We start from the raw sequence: 22,924 nt of genomic DNA, 5'->3' as shown, positions 1-22,924 counted from the left end.
CTCATTTCTTGGGCTAGAGCTGCCTTATGAGTAAGCAAAGCTGTGCTGCTTTGCTAACTCCAGCCAGCATGGGAGAGGGCCAGGACGTTGTGATCACCGGCCCGAGCCGCTTCACACAGCCCATGCTTCGCTGCATCACACAACGGAGCCTCCTTGCCACAGGGAAGGTGCAGCAGTGCCAGCAAATGAGACGGAAACACCCAGCTCTTTCCACACCCTACATCCTCAGCATGGTCTGTAATGCATGGTGAGGTGAGGGCTGCACCCATTTAGCTGTCTGTATTTCAAGCCTTACTTCAAATGACCGCAGTCAGGAGTCAGTGACATTGCACAGGGGCTTCAGGTGGCCATGAAGTTCTTCTGTTCCTGGGTTAGGTCCTGGCAGTGCCTGTGACAGCAGGACAGAGACGTGCTGCCTTTGCAGAGTACGGAGGGGGTGCTGTGTCCCTGTGGAGCAGAGGGACAGAAAGGAGGGGCAGGAAGGGTGCTGGAGCAGTGGGATCCCTCCAGCTCGTGTCCTGCATAGCCATGGAGAGAGGAAAGCCCCCCTTGAAACCTCTCGTGCCTGCATACCCATGGCAAGTGGTGCCATCAGGCAGCACAGACGTGCCACAGGAACCCTTGGGGTTTCCTCCCGGTCTGTGTAGCCCAGCTGACACTTCTGGCACATCTACAAAACCATTTGCTTGTAAAGTAAGTCCTTTGTGCTTAGCCACGAAGCATTACAGCGAGGCTGTAGCAGTAATCCTCTCTTGACACCAGCGATGGGGAAAAAGGGCAGAGGGAGCCCACGCGGCTCTGGAGAGCTACAAATCTGAGGAGCAGCGTTAGCAACGTGCAGGAGTTCAGATCTGTCCCACTTGGGCCTCTGCCCAGCCCTGCTCTGCCAGCTCCTGCTGGGCACCAAGGAGTCGTATCTGAGCAAGTCAGTGACACTGTGTTTTTATTTACCGCTTGCTTATTCCTCCACCCCCAAACATATTACTCTTTCCTTTCCTGAAGGGACAGATTAGGCAAAGGAATGTGTCCTTTGCTGCTGGCAGCTCAGTTTGGCTGCTGTTTTCTTCTACTGATGTTTTTAATAAGGGAGGAAATGGCTGTTCATCTCGGGGAGAGCCGTTCTGTCATAAGCTGACGTTCCCTGGGATTTGTTTTTATTAGCTCAGCGCTGGTGTGCAGGCACTGCCAGAGCTGCTCATTGATTTCACAGCCCGGATAATATCTCGGCTGCCTGCTCACCCTGTTGTGGTGGCTACCACAGCGCTCCTGCAACTCCTCCTGCAAAGCTTCCCATCAGAGCTCCCTTCCTCCAGCTCCTCTGGAGCAAAAGCAGGGCTTTCTTCCAAAGCCAGGGAGCTCTTCCTACGCTGAGATTTTGGGTCAGGCTCATGCCCAAATTGCAGATGTAAAACTTAATTAATTGAGAAACCCTCTGACTGAAGTGGATTATTTTATTTCTGTTTTTACAATGCTCGTGCAAACTTTGCTGCTGGCTTTTAAGCCTGCCCTGCAGTTACGGAATTCAAAGGAATAAATCCACCTGGGAGGTTTTGCACAGTTTACTTAGGAAGCTGCTCCTAGGCTGAAAATAATCCGTGTGTCAACTTATCTTTAAAGTTAGCATCATTTTAGCAGTACCAAAACTCAGTGGCTTGCACGCTGGGTCATGTAGCACCAGTCTTGAAAGTCGTGATGTGTTCAGGCAAGTTGATGTTTGATTGATATTATCAGAAAATTATCCCTCGTCCTGACATCTGTCATCTCCCATGGGCTCTTCTGGTTGCTGAGGTCCTCAGGAGGTTATTGAGAAGCACAAGTTGACTGTTACCAGCACACTGATGGTTCCAGGTGCATTTCACGTGCTTTAGGGACCTTAGGGCTTGCAGAGTTCTGGAAGGATGTCATTAGTGCCTGGATCAAAGCTATTCTGTCCTTGGTCAGGGAATGCTTGAGCCGTGCTGGGCAGGAGCAGGGGAAAGAGAAGAATTTGTTGTTGGGTCGTCTCTGTGGTCAGGGTAATGGGCTCAGACATGATGCAGGTACAAAACCAGTGCTTCTCCAGTCCTCACTGCCCTGGGGATTCTGCCGTGGCACCCAAAATTGGTCATCCCAAATGAGGTGGAGCACACCTAGCCTTTGAAATCTGTCCCACTTCTTCTCTTGGACTTTACAAGAATAGCTGCAAAATCTTTTTTTATTTTTATTTTTATTTTTATTTTTTGCCCTGAGGAGTTTTTAAATTGCTCTTGTTCCCAGTTTATTGTTATTATTCCTCCTTGTTTGTTCTTCTGCGAGTTTGTTGAGGTTGGGGAGGAGGTTGTAATTATGGAGAAGTTGTTTTCATGGTCGTTTCGCAGGACTCCAGGGATGGGTGTGATGTACATAGAAACAGTATTAACGTAGCGATTAATATTAAAAAGAAGAGCGGTAGGAGTGATAGCAATAACACGGGAATGAAGTTGGCCTTCCTTGCTAAGTAGGGTGAGCGTCGTGGGCAAGCAGCCCCTCTCTGGGGTTCATGGTCTGTATGAGTAGCAGGATTCCTTTCCAGAAGCAAATCCACCCGTAATCCTGCGTTGTGTTTTCGTGTCAGTAGAGCAGTGATTTCTTGATAGAAGAGCAGGAGCTGAGACCTTGTGAGGTTTGCTTCGTGCAGAGGAAGATGCTCTGAGAGTGCTCCTCGTGCCAGGCTAGTTTTGTCTTGGAATATGCGAGGCTGTGCCGTTGGCCTTGTGTCACTCAGTCTTCCAGATCCACGTGGTTGCCTTTTCCTTACAGCCACCCACCTACCAGTCCCAGAGCCTTCTGTCACTTCTGCCTAGCAGGTCCATCTAACCAGGTGAGCTGGCACGATTGCTCAGGGAGATGTTATCTTCCTATTCCCCGGCAGCCTCTGATGAAAGAAAGAGTGATTTGCAAGACACGATGTTTGCATTCACATTTTTTTGCTCTGAGTTAAGAGGGCTGGATGAGCTGGAACAGCACCGAGATGAAGCAATGCACAGCCACCAGGAAAATGATGTGCACTTCATCTCTTTGTCTGGGTGCTGTTGAAGTAGCTGGATGTAATTGGCATTGCTATCATGGTCTGCAAGAAGCACGTGAGAATTTCTTGCCTCTCTGTTGTACTCGTTAGAGATCAGAAATGCTCAGAAAGAACTGCAGGAGTGTTTGGGGAAAGGAGCCCTCATCTTCCACCCCCTGCAGGGAGTCTTCCTGGAAAGAAAACTTCCATCATGGAAGAGACGGAGGGGAAAGTCGCTCCCCTCCTTTCATTATCATCTGATGCCTATCACTCACGCTGATAAAGCCAAAGAGCTGAAAGGTTTGAGTTGCTGCTCACGGGTGCTGACATAGCAGAGTGTATATCAGGAAAGGCCTGACATTTGATGTGGCTTTATCATTGGCAGGCAGGCAAAGAAAATGGATAAATTAATCACCTTTTCCCTCCATCTGTCATAGGCTTTTATCCTACAGGGAGGAAAATGTTTCCAGTTTGTCCTGGCTTTTTGAAGTGTGACACTATTGTATTTGCCAGCCTATATAATGCCGAAGTCATCAAAATGCCAGAAGTGGGGAGAATGTGAAAAGCATTTACAACACAAGCTGGTGGACCACAAAGCTGGGTTTCAAGGCTCTCAGGTCTTGTTGAAAAGGCCCTGGAGATTTCCAGGCAATCTTTCCCTCAGCTCATTGACTCTAACCACTTAGCCCCGAGCAGCCTCCTTGGAACTCACCATATATTTCTCATTTCTTATTTACATTTTACTAAGTAACGATATCTCTAATTTCACCGCATCTGGTGGAAACCTGTGGAGTCACTGGTGACTTTTACAGCCTTAGTAAGGTGGTGGAATACCCTCGGTGTTAGGGTCTCAGCACCCCCTCCTTTTTGGGGGAAGTAAATGCAGCACAAGCCCAGGAGCAATCCAGAGATTTATCGGCAGAGATGATCAGCAGGGAATCCAGGGGTTTATCAGCAGAACCCGAGCACACCTATGCTGCTCTTTGCAAAACTTTGCTGCTGGGTTGCCCAACTTGTCCACTGCATGGACATGTTTGCATGGTTTGGGGTAAATCCGTGTTGCAGGTTCAGCAGAGGGAACTTTCCAAACCATCTTCACATTGCCGTTCTGTTTCAATTTAAGACAAAATTAATGTGAAAAGTGATGTCTTTTCTTCTGGGTAGTGTTCCAGGGTTCAGTCGGACTTCCCAGGAGTTTTAAAATACAGGGTTTCAAAATTCCCTTCTCTTTCCCAAGTGAAAAGAAAGACAAGACATTTAAGCGATCTTTTTCTGTCCAAACCCTTCAAGCTCGTACACCTCTGTGGATGTTTAAAGAGAGTCTTTTTTCACTGTTGGTAAATGGCTGTAACTGACTCATGGTTTTCATCTCCACAATGTCGTTCATATGAAACATTTTTACACCTAATCAAAGTGTGTGATGGTTCTTTAGACACTGTGTCCTCTTGTTTGCCATGTTTTTATGAAAAATGGAGCTCGTCCTAAATCCAAAACACAACACCATACCAGCTGCTAGGAAGGCAATTAACTCTATCCTAGCCAAAACTAGTCCCTTGTGCCACAGCTTGGTGACTGGATAAAAATATTTGGGAAGTGTCTCAGACAACCTCACTCTTTGCCTGGGATGAATTAGAAATCATACAGCATGTGACTGATCTTTTTTTGCTGTTGTTTGTTTTATCTCCAGCACAGCGATGCAGTACATGACCTGCTCCTGGACTTTATCACGTGGGTTGGCATCCTGCTGTCACTCGTCTGCCTCCTGATCTGCATCTTCACCTTCTGCTTCTTCCGCGGGCTGCAGAGTGACCGCAACACGATTCACAAGAACTTGTGCATCAGCCTCTTTGTAGCAGAACTCCTCTTCCTCATTGGCATCAACCGGACTGACCAGCCGGTAAGAGGCCAAGTGCTTTGTTCTCCCACTGCAGGAGGGAGAGAAAGTGCACTCTCACCTCTGCATATAGGATGTTTTGTCATGGAGTGGGATATATTCCAGTGCTGCCTTAATCTCATGCATGAGTCCTTGCAGGGTGAGGTTGTTAATTGGAAATCAGATCTTAATTACCTAAAGAAGACCAAGGCGCTTGCTAGTATTATCTGTCTTGAGATTTCTTCCTGGTTGAGTGGGAAAAGTTATTCCCTAAATGATGCTTTTCTGCATCTGTTTAATTCTAGAAAGCATGTTGCTGTTCAGTTTTTGAAAAGAAAAGGCCTTCTTCGTAGAACTGGAATGGATTTTTCACAGTCTTTCCAGCTTTTCAAATCCCTTTGCGTAACTCCCTTCCTCTCACTATAACTGATTTTTGGGAAATCCCCGGTGCACATCCGACTATGTCCTCAGCACCCAAGGATATTCACAAGGCATGTTGACATTCGGAAAGTCTCCCAAGCAAAAATAGTCGATAGGGAGAATTTGGGAAGCAGAAACACAGCCTTTGTGAATTTACAGACAAAACCCCAGTGTGTTGGGGCAGTTATGATCTAGTCTGCACGCTTCTGCACATGTATGCATGCATTCATGACTCTGTCTGTCAACACACACACCAGTCTGAAAGGTAAATATATGTATACACACACGCACACTCCCTGGAGACACACTGGGAGCTGAGGGTCTGACTCAGAGATCGCAGGAATGATGGAAAAGGTCTGCGCTCATTTCAGAGGCTGTATGCACTTTGTTTGTACATAATGTGTGTGTATGTGTTTAATCAACAGCTTATAAAAATGTGCTTATACTACACACATCTTTATATGTTTATATGCCAGATTACGTACATACCTCCTTTTGTGTATTTGAATATGGTTTGTATGCACAGATGTGTCACTCTGGAAATAGTTCTTATACATTTCCCAAGTGAAAAAAAAAAAGTTCTTACTTTGGAGATGAACTCCCTCATTCTTATTAAACTTCCCAGCCTGTCTGCATGTAATCTTGACTGTTGCATTAAGTTAGCATAGCACAAACACCTTCTCTTGCTCTTTTAAACTCGTCTGCAGATTGCCTGTGCTGTCTTTGCTGCCCTCCTGCACTTCTTCTTCCTGGCGGCTTTCACCTGGATGTTCCTGGAGGGGGTGCAGCTCTACATCATGCTGGTGGAGGTTTTTGAGAGTGAACACTCCCGGAGGAAGTACTTCTATTTGGTCGGCTACGGCATGCCTGCACTGATCGTGGCTGTGTCAGCAGCGGTGGACTACCGGAGCTATGGCACGGACAAAGTGTGAGTGGGGCTTGGCATTGCTTGGCTCTGGGCCGGAGGATGGGAGAGGGGAGGGCAAAGGGAAGCCAAAAGGCTGGAGACCCAGCAGGTGAAAGCTGCTTGTGCAGGCAGCACTCAGCTGGGAGACATAGCTCTGTGCCTCCCAGTGTAGTCCATGATCATGGACTGTTCCCCACCATGAAGAGATTTGCAAAGGTATTTTCTGGGAAAGTCTGATGGGGAAAATTTCGCCACATCATTTCATAATATCAGCAGAGGTGGCTGTGCCAAGTCTCTGCCCAGACAGCCCAAGTCTCAGTTTGGTCCTGTATCAGCCAGGTCATCCTTTTTCTCTAACCAAAGAGTATTTCTCACTTAGAGGATGAGATGTTGCTTTCTTCTTCTTTTTCAGTGTTCTATCAAATTATTTTGCTTGGAGGCTTAGCTAGGTGGTGACTGTAGGGTACATTACCCTCTTTGCAAATCGGAACAGCTACATCACTTACCATTATGAATATTCTTAAATGTCTTCAGTATTGCTGAAGCTGGTATCAAAGCACAATTTAGATGCTCAGCAACACCGTCTAATAGAAAACAAAAGAAAAATTGAGCCTTTGATTTCTTTGCCAGCTTTGTTACAATAGCGCTAACAATGTATTTTTATTGATGTTATTTTATTTTATTTGTTGCTTTCCCTTGTCAGGCTGCCTTTCCTTTGTCATTTTAACTCAGTTAAAAGCTCGGTCTGAAGGCACAAGTAGCAATGAGCCAGTGGCGTTTTTGAAAGCTCTTTTTTAGCATAGGTTGGGTCAGGCCATGGCAGTAGTTGATATTTTGTTAAATCTAACTGCAGAATTTTTGCCTGCAAACCTTATTGCCATATATGAACCCAATTCCTTGCAGAAGCAAACCTGTAGTACAGTGGAGCTGCTCATGATCCAGTACTGTGCCAACAGGTAGGGTCAATCCCAGCTGGATATTTGCATCATATTTCTTCCATGAGTGGGAGAATAGCAACCTAAATTTGTGTATGTCATACTTGGTGGGAAGGAAATGGCCCACATAGGATGAGGGCAAGAGGGAGTAAGTTTTCATGGAGCTCTACCAATTTATCTCAGGTAGCATATCCTATTTTGACAGGCCTATGGGTTAGAGAAAAAATAGCAGAACATCCAATTGCAGTTTCTGGAATTCGTGCAGTGGGTGAGAGTGTTTCCATCAGTTGATTCCTGCTTTTTTGCCTCTTCTGTTCCTGTCCTGTTGCGAGGGATATATAATTGGGCGATAAGTCAGGTATTGAAACATTCTGCCTCAATAGTCTGTTTGTCCCTTCAGGCAAATTTGTTCCTGCTGTGGTGTTTCTACTGAGGACCCATTAGGGCTGAAGGCCATGAGTCTGGACCCCTGGAAGGCCAGCTGAGATGCTCTTTTGCGTCTGCCCTTGCTGGAGCTGCATCTCCAGCAGTCTTTTTGGCAGCCTGGTTGTATAGTGCCCTCAGGGAGTAACTTGGATGACGAGGCACAGGCTTGCTTTCCTGGCTGCCTCCCACGCTGTTCACCCCATGATTTCTGTTGCAGGAGTTAAGCACCACAGCAATCCTTTTGCATACTTTCCCAATGCTTTGTGCTGTGCACCAAGAAAACCCATCACAGCAGCTGGTTTTGGATGAAAAGTTGCACTGAACACATCATTTTACAGTGCTCTGTCGCTTTCGGGTATGGAAAATTTCTTGCAGTTAAAGGAATTCCCCAAGCCCAGGGTATCACTTTGGACATGAGACAACAATGCTGCATCAGAGTTCGGTTGATTTGCATCTCTCCCATCTTCTCAAAGTCTGTCTGGGTGTTTGGCAGGGACAAACCACATACAAATGTAAGGTGGGACAGGTACCTGCATGCAGGTAACACATGGCACCTAACCATGGCACCCATAAAGCACCGTGGCAGCTTTGCACTGCTGCAACATTTCCACTCCTGTAAGTGTGTAAAAGTTCCTTTCTGAAGCACAGCAAAATAAACAAGTTCCGTGGAAGATGCTGCCTTTTCCCAGCCCAAATATTTCCATACGTAGGTGGTACAAACAGAAAGTTGAGCTGAAATTCACTGGAGGTGAACAACAAAACTTTGCTGCCTTTGTGTTGATGAGGCAGCAGTCATATGCCTCTGTCAGTAAAAGCTCTCTCTCCCTCCCCACAGCATAAAGTAGTATTTTTAATGACTAAACATGTATATACAATATTTTGCAAATAAATATTTACAGAGATTTGTAGAGCCTAAAATATTTATTTATAATCTCTAATTCGAGAGTGCACAATTTTATCACGTTCTCATACTGGAAAACTAAAAAACATACAATATGTTTTGTATAACTATCATGCTCCATCTGGTTGATGGATGATGATGTATTTTTCTGTGTAATGTTATTAGAAGGGTAGAACTGATTAGAATTTGTAGTGAACTATATGCCAGGCATACATAATTTGATTGCAAGAAGTTGCTTGGTTTTGCCGGGTTTTGTAAAACATCCTCTGGAATATATTACTTGCCTCCCTCCATTATTTATTGCATTTGTTTAAGCAGGACTTACGGAGCTGTTAGTGTTATTTGTTTCTTGCCTGGCATTTGGTGCCACCCTTCATACATATCAGAAGGATTTGCTTAGACACCCCACGTAGGGTTTCTTGATTTCATTTTCCTTTCTGAATCCAACCCTCGTGCCCACATTATGTAGTCAAAAACAGGCAAATACAGCCAAAAACAGTTCCTCTTTCTGTTTCTTTGCTCATCTGTTAGTGCTTGTGATTTTCCACCCCGGTGTTCATATTGATATTTTGGAGTAGCTGCCTAGTAAAGATACTGTCTTACGGTTAATTATTCCAAAAATTGGCATTGATTCTTTCCCTTTTGTTATTGTTTGTTTAAGAGCAGTTCAAATCACCCACAGCAGAAGATTTAGGGCTAATTAGTTCAATGCTATAACCAGGCAGTAGCACAGCGATTACATTAAAAGACCATCCCATTCGGGTCAGTTGGGAATATTCTTATGAGCAAGCAGAGCTGTGCTTGCCCTTTCACCCAAATTCATCAGAAGTGTTGCATCTCACCTCATTCTGGCTGTCATTTCTAAAGTAAATGTGAAAAGCAGGTAAGCCCCACTGCAGACACTGAGGTCAGGAGACCTCAGGTGATTCTGGCAGTGCTCACATAAACCTCCAAGTGGACATTTCTTACAGACCAGGTCTTTTCAGAGGCATGAGAAAACCTGAGGTCTCAAAAATAACTGGAAGCAAGCACCATGATCTGAAGGCTGTAACAAATCAGCTGCTGAGTCTTAAATGGCCACATCTCAAGTTTTGCTGCAAAAAAAAAAAATATGACATCAGGATTGCAGTTTTAAAAACTGCACTTGCCTTGTCCTGTGTGTTAACCGAATCCATTTATCTCCTGTCCACATCTGATGTAGTGGGCAGTGCTGCAAAATGCAGAGGGAAAATCGTATTTGCAGTTGTTGTTGTTGTGTGAAAATAACTTGTGTTTAAAATTCAGTAAAAACCCGGATTAAGACTTTGGCAGCCTCTCCCTGTGAGAAGACCTGCTCAAGTAGCAGGCCGTCCAAAACTGACAGTCAGAAGCTACTCCGTATCACATACTGCCCTGGGTTTTATATCAATGCCTATTACAAATCTCAGAGGAGAGCAGCTATGCTTTGAATGGCTCAATATATTTTACGAAACGTACTTGTAGGTATATTCATCTACTGGTGATCAAATTCATCGTGCCAGGAATCTCTCTATTGTTTCTCTCCCTCCCCTCCTTGGTATGCTATAAAGCAGGATATACGTGGCAAGAAATCCAGCTGTCATAAAGCAAAATGAAAGCCGGGTGTACACACACAGCCTCCAACTCCATCAGCCAGCTGCCGACATCACTTGCATGTTAATGTTGCTGGAAAAGAGCTCCTACCAACGCGGTGCTTCTTGGATGGCCCCATGAACTTGTTTTATTTTCAGTGCTTGTGCTGGGTATTTGGCAGAGGAAGCCTGAGCAATGGGGATGCTGGAGAACATATATTGCACCCCTGAAAGGCACGGCTTGTTCATACATATCCCATTACCACACACAGCCAAGGAGGCTGTATGGCCATGTGAAACGAACTGCTGAACTCCCATGAACAACATGATATGTTAGGGCTCTTCGCGTTTTATGGTCCGATGGCAGCTAATGATTGTTTATTGGTTATATTTAATACACACCGGGGATAGTTTAGTGTTTGATTTCTCTTCATGCAGAAAATCGAGCAAACTCTTTGTAGCCTTTATTGCTTCGGAAAAGCTGGAGGTGAGTAGAGCGACTTGTCATTGTGGAAAAGGAGGAAATTAAAAAGGAAAGGAAAGCAGCTCCACGGAACTCATTACAGGCACAGCGCTGCCTATGCTGGTGTGCCTCTTCCTAACGGTAATGGGCTCTGGAGCAGCGTTCCCCGTCCGCGGATGTGCAGATAATCTGCTCTGCATTGTGCTGAGCCCTGAAGCAGCTCGTTTGCTTAATGGCAGCGGAGCACAAACGTGTAATAAGCAAGTCCGTGCTCACAGTGCAGCTGTGCATGGGGGTCAGAAGTAACTTCGGCAGCCCAAGATTAGCAACTTTTTGGAAGTGAGTTGCCTGATTGCTTCCTTGTTTCAAGGAGCTCATTTATGCAGCTCATTGTGCGCGTGGTTTTGTCTTTAAGGGAAGAAAAGCTCAGTGTGGTACTTGTCTGATTAGCAATTTACATCTCTGCAACAGAATTGGCAGGACGCCTGTGTTTTGATGTTTTGTTCTTAATTTGCATTTTTAATGAGGTGGGACTTAAATGGGTTCAGAGTTGCACCGCTCGCCGATGACCACGGCAGGCCTGGCTTTTCAAAATCCCCGTGTGGATTAGATGCAACCCTGCAGCTTTCAGTTCAGTCGCCCAGCACTGCCTGTCATACAAGGTTTCATAGAAAGTCAATTTTTCTATTCAGACAAACAAAAAAAATCGCATCGCCTTCCTTAAAGCACGCAGAGAGGCGAGAAAGCCCATTCTGCTTTTTTTTTTTTTGCAAGCTGCGTTCTCATCCTTGCTCAGATGAATCTGCCTCTCAGGGGATGGGGACCATTCTGCTTGGTGTCTGCCCCACGTGGCTGGGGAGCAGGACCTTGGCATGCCAGCATAATGGATCCCTGACCTGCCTTCTCGGCTGCTTGCCATCCCTGGGACCCCTCCATCATCACTGCATTGCGCTGCATAACCACAGGGACCGCTTTTTAGGGGAAAGCAAGAAAGTTCATTTGGCTAGCAGGGAAGGAACTAGTTGCTTCACACTTCTGTGCTTCGCCTGGCACAGCTTTTCCCTCGTCTTGTTGTATTTCAGTCCTGGGATCCGTGGGGAATCCAGGAGCTGGGATCTGGGATCCCGCCCAGAGGCGAGGCAGGACTTGGGTGTAGGCAAATAGGTGCAGGTTTTCCCCATGTCCCAATCTATTCGTGAGCAAACCCAGCTGCATCAGCTGTGACCACGTGGCTAGCCAATGTGTTTTAAGGGATGGAGAGAGGTTTTATGCCTTTCATCCTCCAGTGGCTTTCTGAGAAGTGTCTTGCACTTGATGCCGAAGGAAAACTGAGTGGTTGGGCAACTCCAATGCATCGTGTTCCCAACCAAGGATTTTGTGCATGATAAATTTGCAAAAAGGTTCAAAATATTGACATTAAAAAAAAAAAGAAAAGAAACACCACTGGGTCCTCTTCCACCCAGCACTCGTATCAGTGGGAAGAAGTTGTGGGGCTGCCTATTTCCCAGTTCATGTTTGGCAGTCGAGGCGTAAGCACGATAAGCACTAGGTAATTTTTGTTTCCCTGTGGGATGGGGTAGTTATTAAGACTTAAATGTCCCATAATGCGTGAGCTGCTGCTATGCAAACATCTTTTTTCGTGGCAGGGGGACTCTTTACAGGTACTTCATTATCCCTGAAACCTCTATTCCTCTGTCAAATCTAGTTGCAATTGGCTGACATTTCAGGCGTTGTTATGGGTGATGCACAGATGTCATGATCGCATAAACCCTTTCCTATAGGAAATCAGGCTGAAATACTTCAGAGTCACTCGTGTTGCTCCATCACCAGCTGCATCTAAATCACCTTGAACTTCAGCAGCCGTGGAGGAAACAAGATTTCCGTGCAGTCGCTCTGAAGGCCCCTCTGCTTGCCGCTCGCATCACGATTTGGATGCAGCCACGTTAGGATTTTTGATGAACAGCTGCGGAGTCGGTTCGGGAGTGGTGTCGTGGAAGTGACTGTATTTTAATTTGTGATAAACACGGGCGTGATTGTAAACATTGATACTTCTTTAAGGCTGCAGAGACCCGAAGTGTGGATAGTCGGGGAGGGAAATGGGAGGCTTTATCTACATCCTTGAATTTATTCATATCTTGACTTTTCGCAGCCATTGAGGCTCAGGGCATGTTTTATTCTCTCAGCAGAAGACTCGTGTTGATCTCTGCTGTGGGGCTGCTGGCACAAACCTTTCTGCTTGTTTCAAAGTCCATTGGAAGGGAAAAAAATGCAGCACATGCACTGGAGCTGTCATTTGTGAGAATCACTGTCTCTTGCACCATGATAAATTCCCATATACAGTTCCTGTCGCTTATCTAATTACGAAATTTTGTTGGACGTTTAGTGTAAGAGTGTTTTTACGCTTTCTTAGTCCTCGGCGTATAAATGGAGCTGTGATTTGCAGCGTCGCAAACACGACAAGATATTATTATTTTAAACATCATGTGAAACTTTCTTAGAATTTACATTCATCTGTCTTGTAACCAGTCACTTCCATTTTATCTTCCTGTCGCCCGGAATGAACTAGGAATGGAAATGTAATTTCCCAGGGGCCTAAAAAATGGGGGGAGTATTAAATGCAGCTGAAATTAAGCGATTAATAATTTAGTTTTAGGCCATGAATCAACTTCATGGAATAGCACAGACCATATGCAACGCTTGAAACATCAGTGGAAACAAAACACTCTGGAGGTTCAGGGAAATCAAACGCTCTAAAGGGGAAGTTGCTGAACCTAATTAAACCTCAGCCTTCTGTTAGCAAAATCGTGCTTCCTGTTTGCACCAAATTTGCTCGGATCGGCTTGATGGAGAAATGTCATCTCGCCTGACAGCTGACAGACAGCTTGCGTTGCATCAGGGCTGGAGAGGAAAGCTGAGTTTAAAGTGAAGAAGCTCCACGGCTGCTTGTCGGACTCCTTCCTTAAAGAAAAAAAAAAAGATTTTAAGATTATTTCCCAACCAACACAGAAAGCCATAGCAACTAGGCCTTGTGCCATTTTCCCCCTCCTTCCTCCAGAGGTAATTATCTTACTCCATCAATAGCACTGTCAGAAATTGGGCACATAATTCAGCATTTAAATGAACAAGCAATGTAATATTTCCTGTCTCCCACCGGCGTGTTTTGCAGCTCACATTCTTCTCTGTCACTCGCTCACTCTTGATGTATGTCCTGGGTGCAGTCCTTGAATGCCTTCTCTCCCCTGTGTTTCATTACAGATGTTGGCTCCGTCTTGACACCTACTTCATTTGGAGCTTTATAGGACCAGCGACCTTGATAATTATGGTAAGAACTCCTAATTAACTACTCCATCTCTCAGGTCAAGAAATAAAACTTTTGCTGTCCCTTTACTCCGTATCTTTAATTTACACAGATTAATTTGAGAAAGGCATGTTCTTCCGTGACCCCACCTGGCACAAGCAATTAGATGCTCGTTACAGGAGGCTCTTTGCATTGTGAAACACTTGATCAAAACAGGGAGGGGAGGGCGTGTGGTGTGTGCTGTGGACACTGCCTCAGAGCGGGTGCTCAGAGGTTTGGTTTGTGCTGCTGGGTGCGCAGCAGCGCCAAACTGCCACTTGCTGTCCCCCCTTTTGAACTCGAATAAACCTGTGTATGGATCCTGCAGAAAGGGAGATCTGAGGTGTGGGGGATGAAATAAAGCCCGGACTGGAAGAGAGGTTTTATGGGGGTTTTTTCCTCCCCTGCAGAAGTTGGAGCTCCTGTGACTTCACAGTTAGCACGCTGCCAGCGTATCAGCTAACGCCGCGGCAAGGTAGAGCACACAACTTTAGAGACAGCTGGAGTTTTCTCAAACTTTAATCGCTACAATATGGCTTAAATAAACCATCCCTTGTTTTGAATGGGCGAGGGTTTGGCTAATGCAGCAAACCAGGCACTCTCACGTCAATGCAGACATTGTCCCTGCTTCTCCAGCAACTGGGGGCCAGTTCAGCAGCCCTCCGCATCGGGGGGGGGGCTGAACCACTAGCCAAAACTGTTACGTGTTTGTTTTTTTTTTCCCCCCATAAGCAATGCATTAATGAAAAGATATCTTCCCTTTCTGATAATGTCTAAAACACTGAGCTTTTGGAAATGCTTTTCCAGGAACTGGTGGCCCTGTTAGCACTAAGGCATTGCAACAGCATCATGTCTTTTACTGAACAAATCAAACTCTTTTTTTTTTTCAACATTGGATTGTGCTAAGCATCATCAACAATAGCAATTTCCCTGCCCATCTCCCCTATTAGAGCATATTTAAAAGACAAAGTCGCAGAAATTCACAGAAAAAGATGCTTTTATGGGTTTGATTTCTATGGGGCTAGCTAAGCAAGAAGCTTTGAGTGACTTTTTGCAACAGTACACCTCCCAGACACAGACGAGCCATTAGAGCAATTGCTTTTCATTTGCTATAACGTCATTTGAAGCACTACAGTTGATGTTGGAACCAGCCCTATATCAGTAACACACCCGGCACCACAGCTTTGGTAAAGCTGTGGCATCACTGCTCCGCACTCCACAGGCCAGGTCACCTTATAAAACACTTGGCAATTTTCTGTGATTCGGTCTGTATAAAACTGTAGTGAGAGCTAATTTTCTAAAGCAACTCATCTGTTACAGAGGAGAGACTGACTTTCTCCCCATCACGTTCTGCCGTGTCATGTAACCATTTTTTTTTTTCCCTTCCCTCTTTTGCAGCTTAATGTAATCTTCCTTGGGATTGCTCTCTATAAAATGTTTCATCATACTGCCATACTGAAACCCGAATCTGGATGTCTTGACAATATCAAGTAAGTGGTTGTCTTTTTTTCTTTCTCTCTGCCTCTTTCTTTCTTTTGCTGTTTATACCCCTGTTCTTCTCTGAAGGCATACAGGGGAATCAACTCTGCTGACAGCAATGATAATAAGGGGCAATAGACTGGATTACAGCGCTGCAGAGTGGTTTCTAATGGATACCAACAAGTGGCTGATGATGAAGGACTGTCTTTGAAGTGACTCAGCTTGCATTAGTGTTCAGGCAGTGCTTGTGGTGGCATTTTCCATTCAATTTTGCATGAAGGAAGCAAAGTTGCATTTGCTGTCCTTGAAGCAGGTAACCTCCTATTCCCTTTACATAAGAGGAAATTGTGCCCAATAATTACCAGGTAATTATTGCAGTTTCTACAGGGAAGGTGTTGAAACTATTGATCATTGCTTTTTCCTCTGCGCTGGGAGCACAGCCTTGCTTCTTTTCTGTTTATTTTGGCCACTGACAGATTTAATGACCCAAATTCCCCGCACAGTCTGATTAGTTTCAGCAAAGCTACCGGGGTTTACCTGGGGGTGCCCACAGCAGAGGAAGCACTTGCCATCCTAGGCATGTTTTGCCCTTGCCTTGGATGATGTCTGAGCCAGGGCATCTTACTGTCTAGCAAGCTGCCTCATTAGATGGATAGAATATTAGTTTCTGCCAGTGCCTGTTTATCCAAGTACTTCTGGCTTTAATTACTCGCTTCAAAAATATGACTGGGATTTCAGGTGCAGCGTGTGATAAGATGGGGAGCCGGCTAATTAAGAAAACCATCTAATGAACTTCAGGAGGAAATTGTTGGTGTCAGTGCTTTAGTACACATCCAGAAAAGAAGCGTGTTGTGCAGTAATGCTGCTGGAAGTTGGTCATCCCTTCTCTTGCACGACAGGAGCAGGAGAAGAGGCGAGAGGGGAGCTCGACAGGAAACAACTGAATAGCACAGTTGCAAGACAGTTCTCAGCGAGTTATTGTTGTTAATGCTGAGCTGCTCTTGCAGATGTTGCTTCAATTCCAAGTAGATCAGCTTCCCCTTGAAAAACTCCCCAGCAGGCAATGCCACTGGCATACCATGCCATGGCGTGGTCTTTGGGGTGAAGTTTTTATATCTTAGGCTCAGCTTCTTGCTGGAGGGCTGGAAGGAAACGGGACCAGCTCCCTTCCAAGTGCAGGAGACCCGGTCCTGCAAGCATGCAGGCACAGCTAAGTAAGTCTGTGATTTTGTGAGCTCAGGGACCCGCAGGGTGTTCATCTGCCACATCTGTCCCTGTCCGGCTCGTGGGCAGGCTGCTCTGTGGCGTGTCGCTGTTTCTCCTGCCGTCACTCAGCTGGAAGACAAAACTGGAGGAGCAGTCCCTCCTGGATGTCCAGGACTGAGCCCAGCATGACAGTTTTTCATTCGTTTCAGACAGGCTTGGATGAGGCGCTAAAGGAACGGTCCATTTAATAACGCTTGGGACTTGCAACATGACTACTCGTCATGCATTAGTGCTATGGGGTTGTGTGCTGAAACAGCCTTTCTGAGGTTACCCACACAAAATCTGTCTAGAAAGCCATTCAGGATGACATTTAAATTAAAAATCGGGGAAAAAAAATCAACTAAAAAAAACACCAAAGCTTTTATAATTAAAGCAGAGATAATAATTGCCTACTGAATAATCTTGCTTGTGCTAATCTGTAGTATCTTTGTTTAAAATGCCAGGAATTTATACAACCAGTTATGTCAATTACCATGTCATTGTAAAATATTTTATAGGTTCTTTGGCAGATGAGTGTCTATTCGTGATTTGACTTCATTAAAACATTTTGAAAACACAAGCAATTAAAACTCTTTAAAGTATGCTGCTGATACCCTTCCAAACATTTTGCTTCATTACAAATGATTTTTTATGTTTAAAAAAAAAAAAAGAAAGAGAGAACATAAAGTAAACTCAGGAGGACCCCGAGCCTGAAGTTTATCAAAACAAGATTTTCAGAAGTGACTTGATTGCAATTTATGAAAACCTAAGCAGAAATCAGATGCGTAAGTTTCTAAATCAAAGTTATGTGTTATCGTGGTATCGGATATACTTGAGTTAGGGGAAGGTGCAGATTTTTAACAGAGAGGGGAATTTACCTTTTTGAGATAGCTTTCCTGGAGATGTGAGGGGCTCACCATCTCCAGAAATCCTGTGGGTAGGATCATAGTTTTGTTCTAGGTAAGAACAAGATCTTCCTAAATCTTTTTGAGGTGACCAGAAGGAGCCTTTGTGAGCTTACCTCTGTAGCTTTACAGGGTTGGTCCAAACATTCCCAGATCTCTTTCTCTATACGCACGTTGACTTCAGGGGCTCTCAGTGTGGTTCCAGAGCATTGGATCTTGTCTTATCAGTTTGTATTTAAAAAAAAAAAACAACATAAACCAAACCTCGGGCCTGGATTGGAGGGCCCCTTGCTGTGATCTGCATTTGACAGCTTTACGGCATGCGGGGAGCTGAATGGGAGTTTGTTCTCCCAGTTCATTTCCTAGCACTGCTCTGTGTTGGGCTGTGGCGAAGCTCTCGCAACATAAATCCTGAGCCAGTTCAACAACAGCAAAATACTTGATTCCCTGTGGCAATGTAAAAATAAAGGCCATAAAATATTTTAATAGGCTGTTAATAAGAGCTCCTGCAATCTGGTGCTTGCCTATGTCACTTTAAAGGTTAGAAATACATTATGAAGTATAGAAAATAGAGAGCCAAATAACTCCACTTAAATTAATGAACTTGATAAGGGATCAGGTGTCACCTGGGATACCTTTAATTACTGCACCAACAGAAAAGCCATTCAAAGGGCAGTGCCTGAACCAGATGCTGTGCAGCTGAAAGATTTGTAGGCACTGTGCAAAGTTGTAAAAATAAACTTCCCTAACCTTCAGGAACAGGCTCTGTATTATTGTGCCAGCATGGGAGAACCTGACATTCCTGCAGTGGAGCGCTGGGTACCTAGGGGTTACCCAGCAAGAGATTCAACGCGTAAAGAGCTGGCTTACTTCTTAGCCACATTAACTTTTCCAGCTTAGCCCAGCACTTTGGGGAAGGACAAATCTGTTGTCGGGTAGGTACGTGGGTACTTCTCCACTCGGAGAGCATCCTGCGTGTGTCAGGTGGGTATTGAGCCAGTTGAGAGGGTGTACCCCTAAAAGAGTGAGGTCCCTGCTCCAGTCCTGCTTTGCAGCCGTGTGGTTTCTCACGGCAGGGTTGCATTTTCGGAGGGAGAGGCTTTACTTTGTTTGCATTTCCATATCAAACATTCCCGTGTGGTGGGGAGATGTGAGCTTGTGTATGTGCTCTTCAGCTTTGCAAGGGTTTCTGTGCCAGCTGCTGACACCAGGAGGGCAGACTAGACGCCAGTTCACGACAGGTACTGTCAACAGGAGCTTTTGAAACAGAAGGGTTTGGTTTCTGCCTTCAGTGCATTTAAACAGAAATGTTAAGAGCTTGCCCTGGGTAGGGATCTCTTCTTTTGCCTTTTAAAGATCGCTTCTACATGAAGCAGTGCAGAGGACGCCGGAAAGGCTGCATGCATGGGTGGTGCACGTAGCTTTTGACCCTGCCTCCTCAGATGCTGAGCGGGAGGGAAGATTTCCTCCCAGCCTTTTCCAATGGCCATTTCTAGGTTGGAGTTATTTATTCACGCCGTGTGCTGAGGTCGAGGCCCACTGTGGCCATCACTCTTTCTTCTCTTTGTGGCTTGTCAGCAAACACAGGTTAGCTGAAATGGAAAGCAGGGAGGATCCTCTAGGCTTTGGTAGCTCTGTCGGCATGATTTGTGTCTCACTTGTGGCCCATCTGAGGGTGTAACTGGGATGTGAATGCTCCACGAGGTTGCTCACCAACACAAACTGATCCACCATCGAGAAAAGTATCTGGCAACGTGTTGTTTTGGAGTTTTAGTTCCTGCAGCTCTTCCGAACCTACAAGGGAAGCGTGTTGCTGATAGGAAGGCAGTTCTTCCAAGCCAGGGACGTGCCAGCTTTCTGGACGGGGAGAGCCTGCTGTGCCACTCGCATCTGTAGCCTGCGAGGTGGAGACTGTGGGCATGTCGGTACGGCGTTGATGCACCCTTGCTAGCAGATGGCTCCTCGTGAAGGCGTGTTACCAGCTGGATTGCTTTAGACCAGCTGTGAGGCTGTTTCACCGGAGGTTGCTGCTGTGTAGAGTGATTTCTGGAGTCGAGTAGCTCTAAGCCTTCCCTTCACACTTTGCCATTGTGCCGGGTAGATGTTAGATGTGTGAAATGTCTCAGACTGTCGGGGATGGGAGTACGCTGCCTCTTTTTTATATTCGCATTCCTCTAAGAAGCCTTATGTGACAAAGGAGAATGCATCTGTATGTGAATTAGTCCAGCACAGTTCTTAAGCTTTCCATCCATCAAATCCTTTCTGGGTACAAAGGCACGTAGCTTGCTGGATTAGGTCCTCACACAGGTTTTCATCCGACCTGGAGCAGATGCTGCAACATGGCAAAGCATCCGTATGTCTCCTAAGTCTTAACCCCATTCTCTGTGCAAAATGCAGGATCAGTACAGTGCTTACGTGAAAGCCTTGTTCTGCAGCTGTTTAAATACTCCTCATTAGAGTCATCATTAGGGTTTTAGTAAAGGAACAAAAAAAAAAGACGGACTACACTGATCCAGACATGTTCTTCACCATGTCTGCTGAAATCTGAGGTCCTCTCTCTGCTGTGTGGTGCACAGCATAGAGCTTGTTAATTAACGAAATGGCAAACTGGTAGAAAATCAGGTAGGGAGAGCAGTTATTTAGCTAATAAAAGGCAGGTCCTGTAGGCAGCTTAGAAGAATTCGTCGGTGTGGCTGGGACACTGCCATGCCTGGAGTTACACAGGAATCCCAGCTGATCTCCAGATGCCCAGAGGGGAGAGAGTGAAACCTGCTTTCTCCTAGCAGAGACCAGAAGCCACTCTTGCTGTTCCTTACAGATGCAATCTTCCCTTTGAAGCTCCCACAGACACTTTTCCCTCTTCCCCCTTGAGGTTTGTCAGTGTTTCCCGCAGCTACACGAGCCTTCCTGACGTCCTCCCGCACTGCAGTCTGTGGCAGTGAGATTTTACTTTATTTACTTTGGAAGGGTGACACGTAGGCTTGAGCTGCTGAGCGCAGTTACAAACCCACTAAAAAGAAGGCAGGCAGCAGAGGGCTTTGCCAGCTCCCTCCTCTTTTGTCTTATTTAGGTGGGTGCATTGTTGTTTTAGCCAGGATATAGCTTGGCTTGTGCTGAGGCCACCAGGATGCTCTTTAGAAAGGAAAACTTGTGGGGACCCTTTCAAAGAGGAGTGTGTCGGGCTGCAGGCCTGGGCTTGTAGGAAAGGCTTGTCCAGTGCAATAGAAACCTGCCCCAAAATCATCCAGGAAATGCAATTTTCTTTCTTTCTTTCAGACAGGGATACCCAGACTCTTAGCTGGTAGCTCCTTTTGTTTCGGAAGAGTCAGTATTAATTAGGGGCCTTGTGATAGTATAATCCTGGCATTAGTCGCTGTGCTCTTCTTGCAGGTTTCTTCCCTCTTGTGTAAACGTGCTCCCATCTCTTCTCCTTCAACAATAGGATAAGCACTCCATCAAAAACACGAAATTTCCTTCCAAATGTATTTATTCTGCACACGCAGGAAAGAATGTTTTCCGCTATTGTGGCTGGATTCACAAGAACACATGCTGAAATCCTATTAACGTGGATGATACAGAAATGTCCAGCACTTCAGAAATCAATCCCACCCCCCTAGCCTGCAGGTAACCAAAATGAGCCTCCCCAGGCTCACCAGCTGCCATGGGAGCCTCAAATGGTCTGAGGCTCAAGACACATGGCCCTGATTTAATGGATAAATGAAAAAGTGTATGCTCTCCTCGGTTTCTGACTCGAAGAAAGCTGAACGGTCTCAGCTAACTTCAGTAATTATTTTCTCTCTTGAATTTATTCCACAGTGAAAGGCCACGTTTCTCATCTGCTAATTGTCCTCCAAGGAAATACAGCCTGTAGCCCCGTGGGCTGTCATTGAAAACCAAGCTCAGGAGGAGGTGCTGGGAGAGGGGAAATACCCATTTGTCTGTGTCCACGAGCACAGAGAAAAGCAGGTTAACCTGCTACACCACGCTGCTTGAGGATGTGCGTTATTCAGAGAGGAAGACACCAATGCTGAGTGTCTAAAGCAGGCATTTGGCCCCCGTGACTCACAGGGCACCCCTCTGCAGCACATTCAGGCCTGATTTTCAGAAGCACAGAGCTCTAGTAAGAGCTAACAACAGTGAGGAGGATACACAACTTCACTGTCAACACCATTTGGGGTTTCCAGCAAGCCTTGAGTTGGTAGACCTTTCTTTTTTTTTTCTTTTTCCTTAGAGCCTCAGCTCCCAAATTAAAAAAGACTCACACCATGCTCCCCTAATCTTTTTTTTTTTCTTTCCATAGGAGTCTCTTGCTCACAGGCTTACAGAAATAAAAATAAATCCGAGAATGTGCAACCTAAACGCAAAAATCAGGAGCCAAATGCAAAGACTCAACATTTAATAATGCTATATAAAACCTCACATAGCCAAATCTGGGCTCTTTTAGGGAGCTTGGCCCAAGCACGGGGAGGCGAGGGGTGAGGGAAGTTACATGCTGTAGACAAAGTCTGTCATGCTGGGAATTATGGTCAGGTGTACTACAGCATCAGGCACAAAAACGAGAAGCCCCTTTTCCAAAATGCGCCTCCTTTTCAACTTTACAAACCATTTCCATATCCTGCTCTCCCCATATGTTGTATGGGTGTAAGTGATTATCTGCTCATTTTCTTGCTTCTCAACATATGTATTTTATTTAAAGAGACATGACTAATTCCATCCCCCAGATTAGCTTGTTGTTACAGTCCTGCAGTTTTTCTGAAGTCGTAAAAATCTCCTCGAGAGTTAGGTATAAAATTTAAACTAAAGGTTAAATAGAACTTCCAAAAAACATCTGCAGAACTGTTTAAATGAAATCTTTGATTTAACGCAGCAGTATTGTGCTGGCAGGAACAGAGGTTTACCAATCTCATTTTATTTACTCAGCTGATTGAAATGCAGAAAAAGTAAACATCCTGGGTTTGCTGCAGTGAGGAACGAGTTAGATTTCTGAACAGGCAGGAATCCTTATCCTGGGGTAGGAAGAGCCTGCATTACTGGTGCAGACAAGCCATTCGTGGAGGGTATCCTTTTACTAAAGAAAGATTAATTGGTGCTTTCAGCCATTTTAAAAACAAGTGAAGCTAGGGAGACAGCAAGGATTATTTCATATTTTTTTCCATTGAGATTTAGTCGATTCACCGATCAGTTCCTGGATTTTTTATTTTATTTTTTAAGACACTATAACTTGGATATAGTTTGTGATGCCAAAGGCTCTGGAATTGAATATCCCATTGGATTCATGCGGGGGGCTGGACTTGCAGAGCACTTTAATCTGTCATTACGTCTGGGTTTGCAGCTGCCTGGGAGTGCACAGCAAGGATGCAGCCCGGCGTAAGGCTCCAGCCCTTGGGAGCAGGCCCAGCACAGCACCTGGGTGTTCAAT

General features: G+C 45.4%; 1 protein-coding gene across 6 annotated transcripts in view; it reads left to right on the top strand.

Annotated features, from left to right (window-relative positions):
- Positions 1–22,924, top strand: part of ADGRL3 (adhesion G protein-coupled receptor L3) — a 512,834-nt gene that overhangs the window by 451,258 nt on the left and 38,652 nt on the right. For all 6 annotated transcript variants that reach the window (XM_068681641.1, XM_068681639.1, XM_068681640.1 and 3 more), the window contains 4 exons: positions 4,713–4,922; positions 6,026–6,246; positions 13,795–13,861; positions 15,275–15,366. In XM_068681641.1, the coding sequence (XP_068537742.1) occupies positions 4,713–4,922; positions 6,026–6,246; positions 13,795–13,861; positions 15,275–15,366 (590 nt within the window). The remainder of the gene's footprint in view (positions 1–4,712; positions 4,923–6,025; positions 6,247–13,794; positions 13,862–15,274; positions 15,367–22,924) is intronic.

This window comes from Anas acuta, chromosome 4, assembly GCF_963932015.1.
Source record: "Anas acuta chromosome 4, bAnaAcu1.1, whole genome shotgun sequence".
Classification (NCBI taxonomy): Eukaryota; Metazoa; Chordata; class Aves; order Anseriformes; family Anatidae; genus Anas; species Anas acuta.
This window is presented reverse-complemented; position numbering and strand designations above follow the sequence as displayed.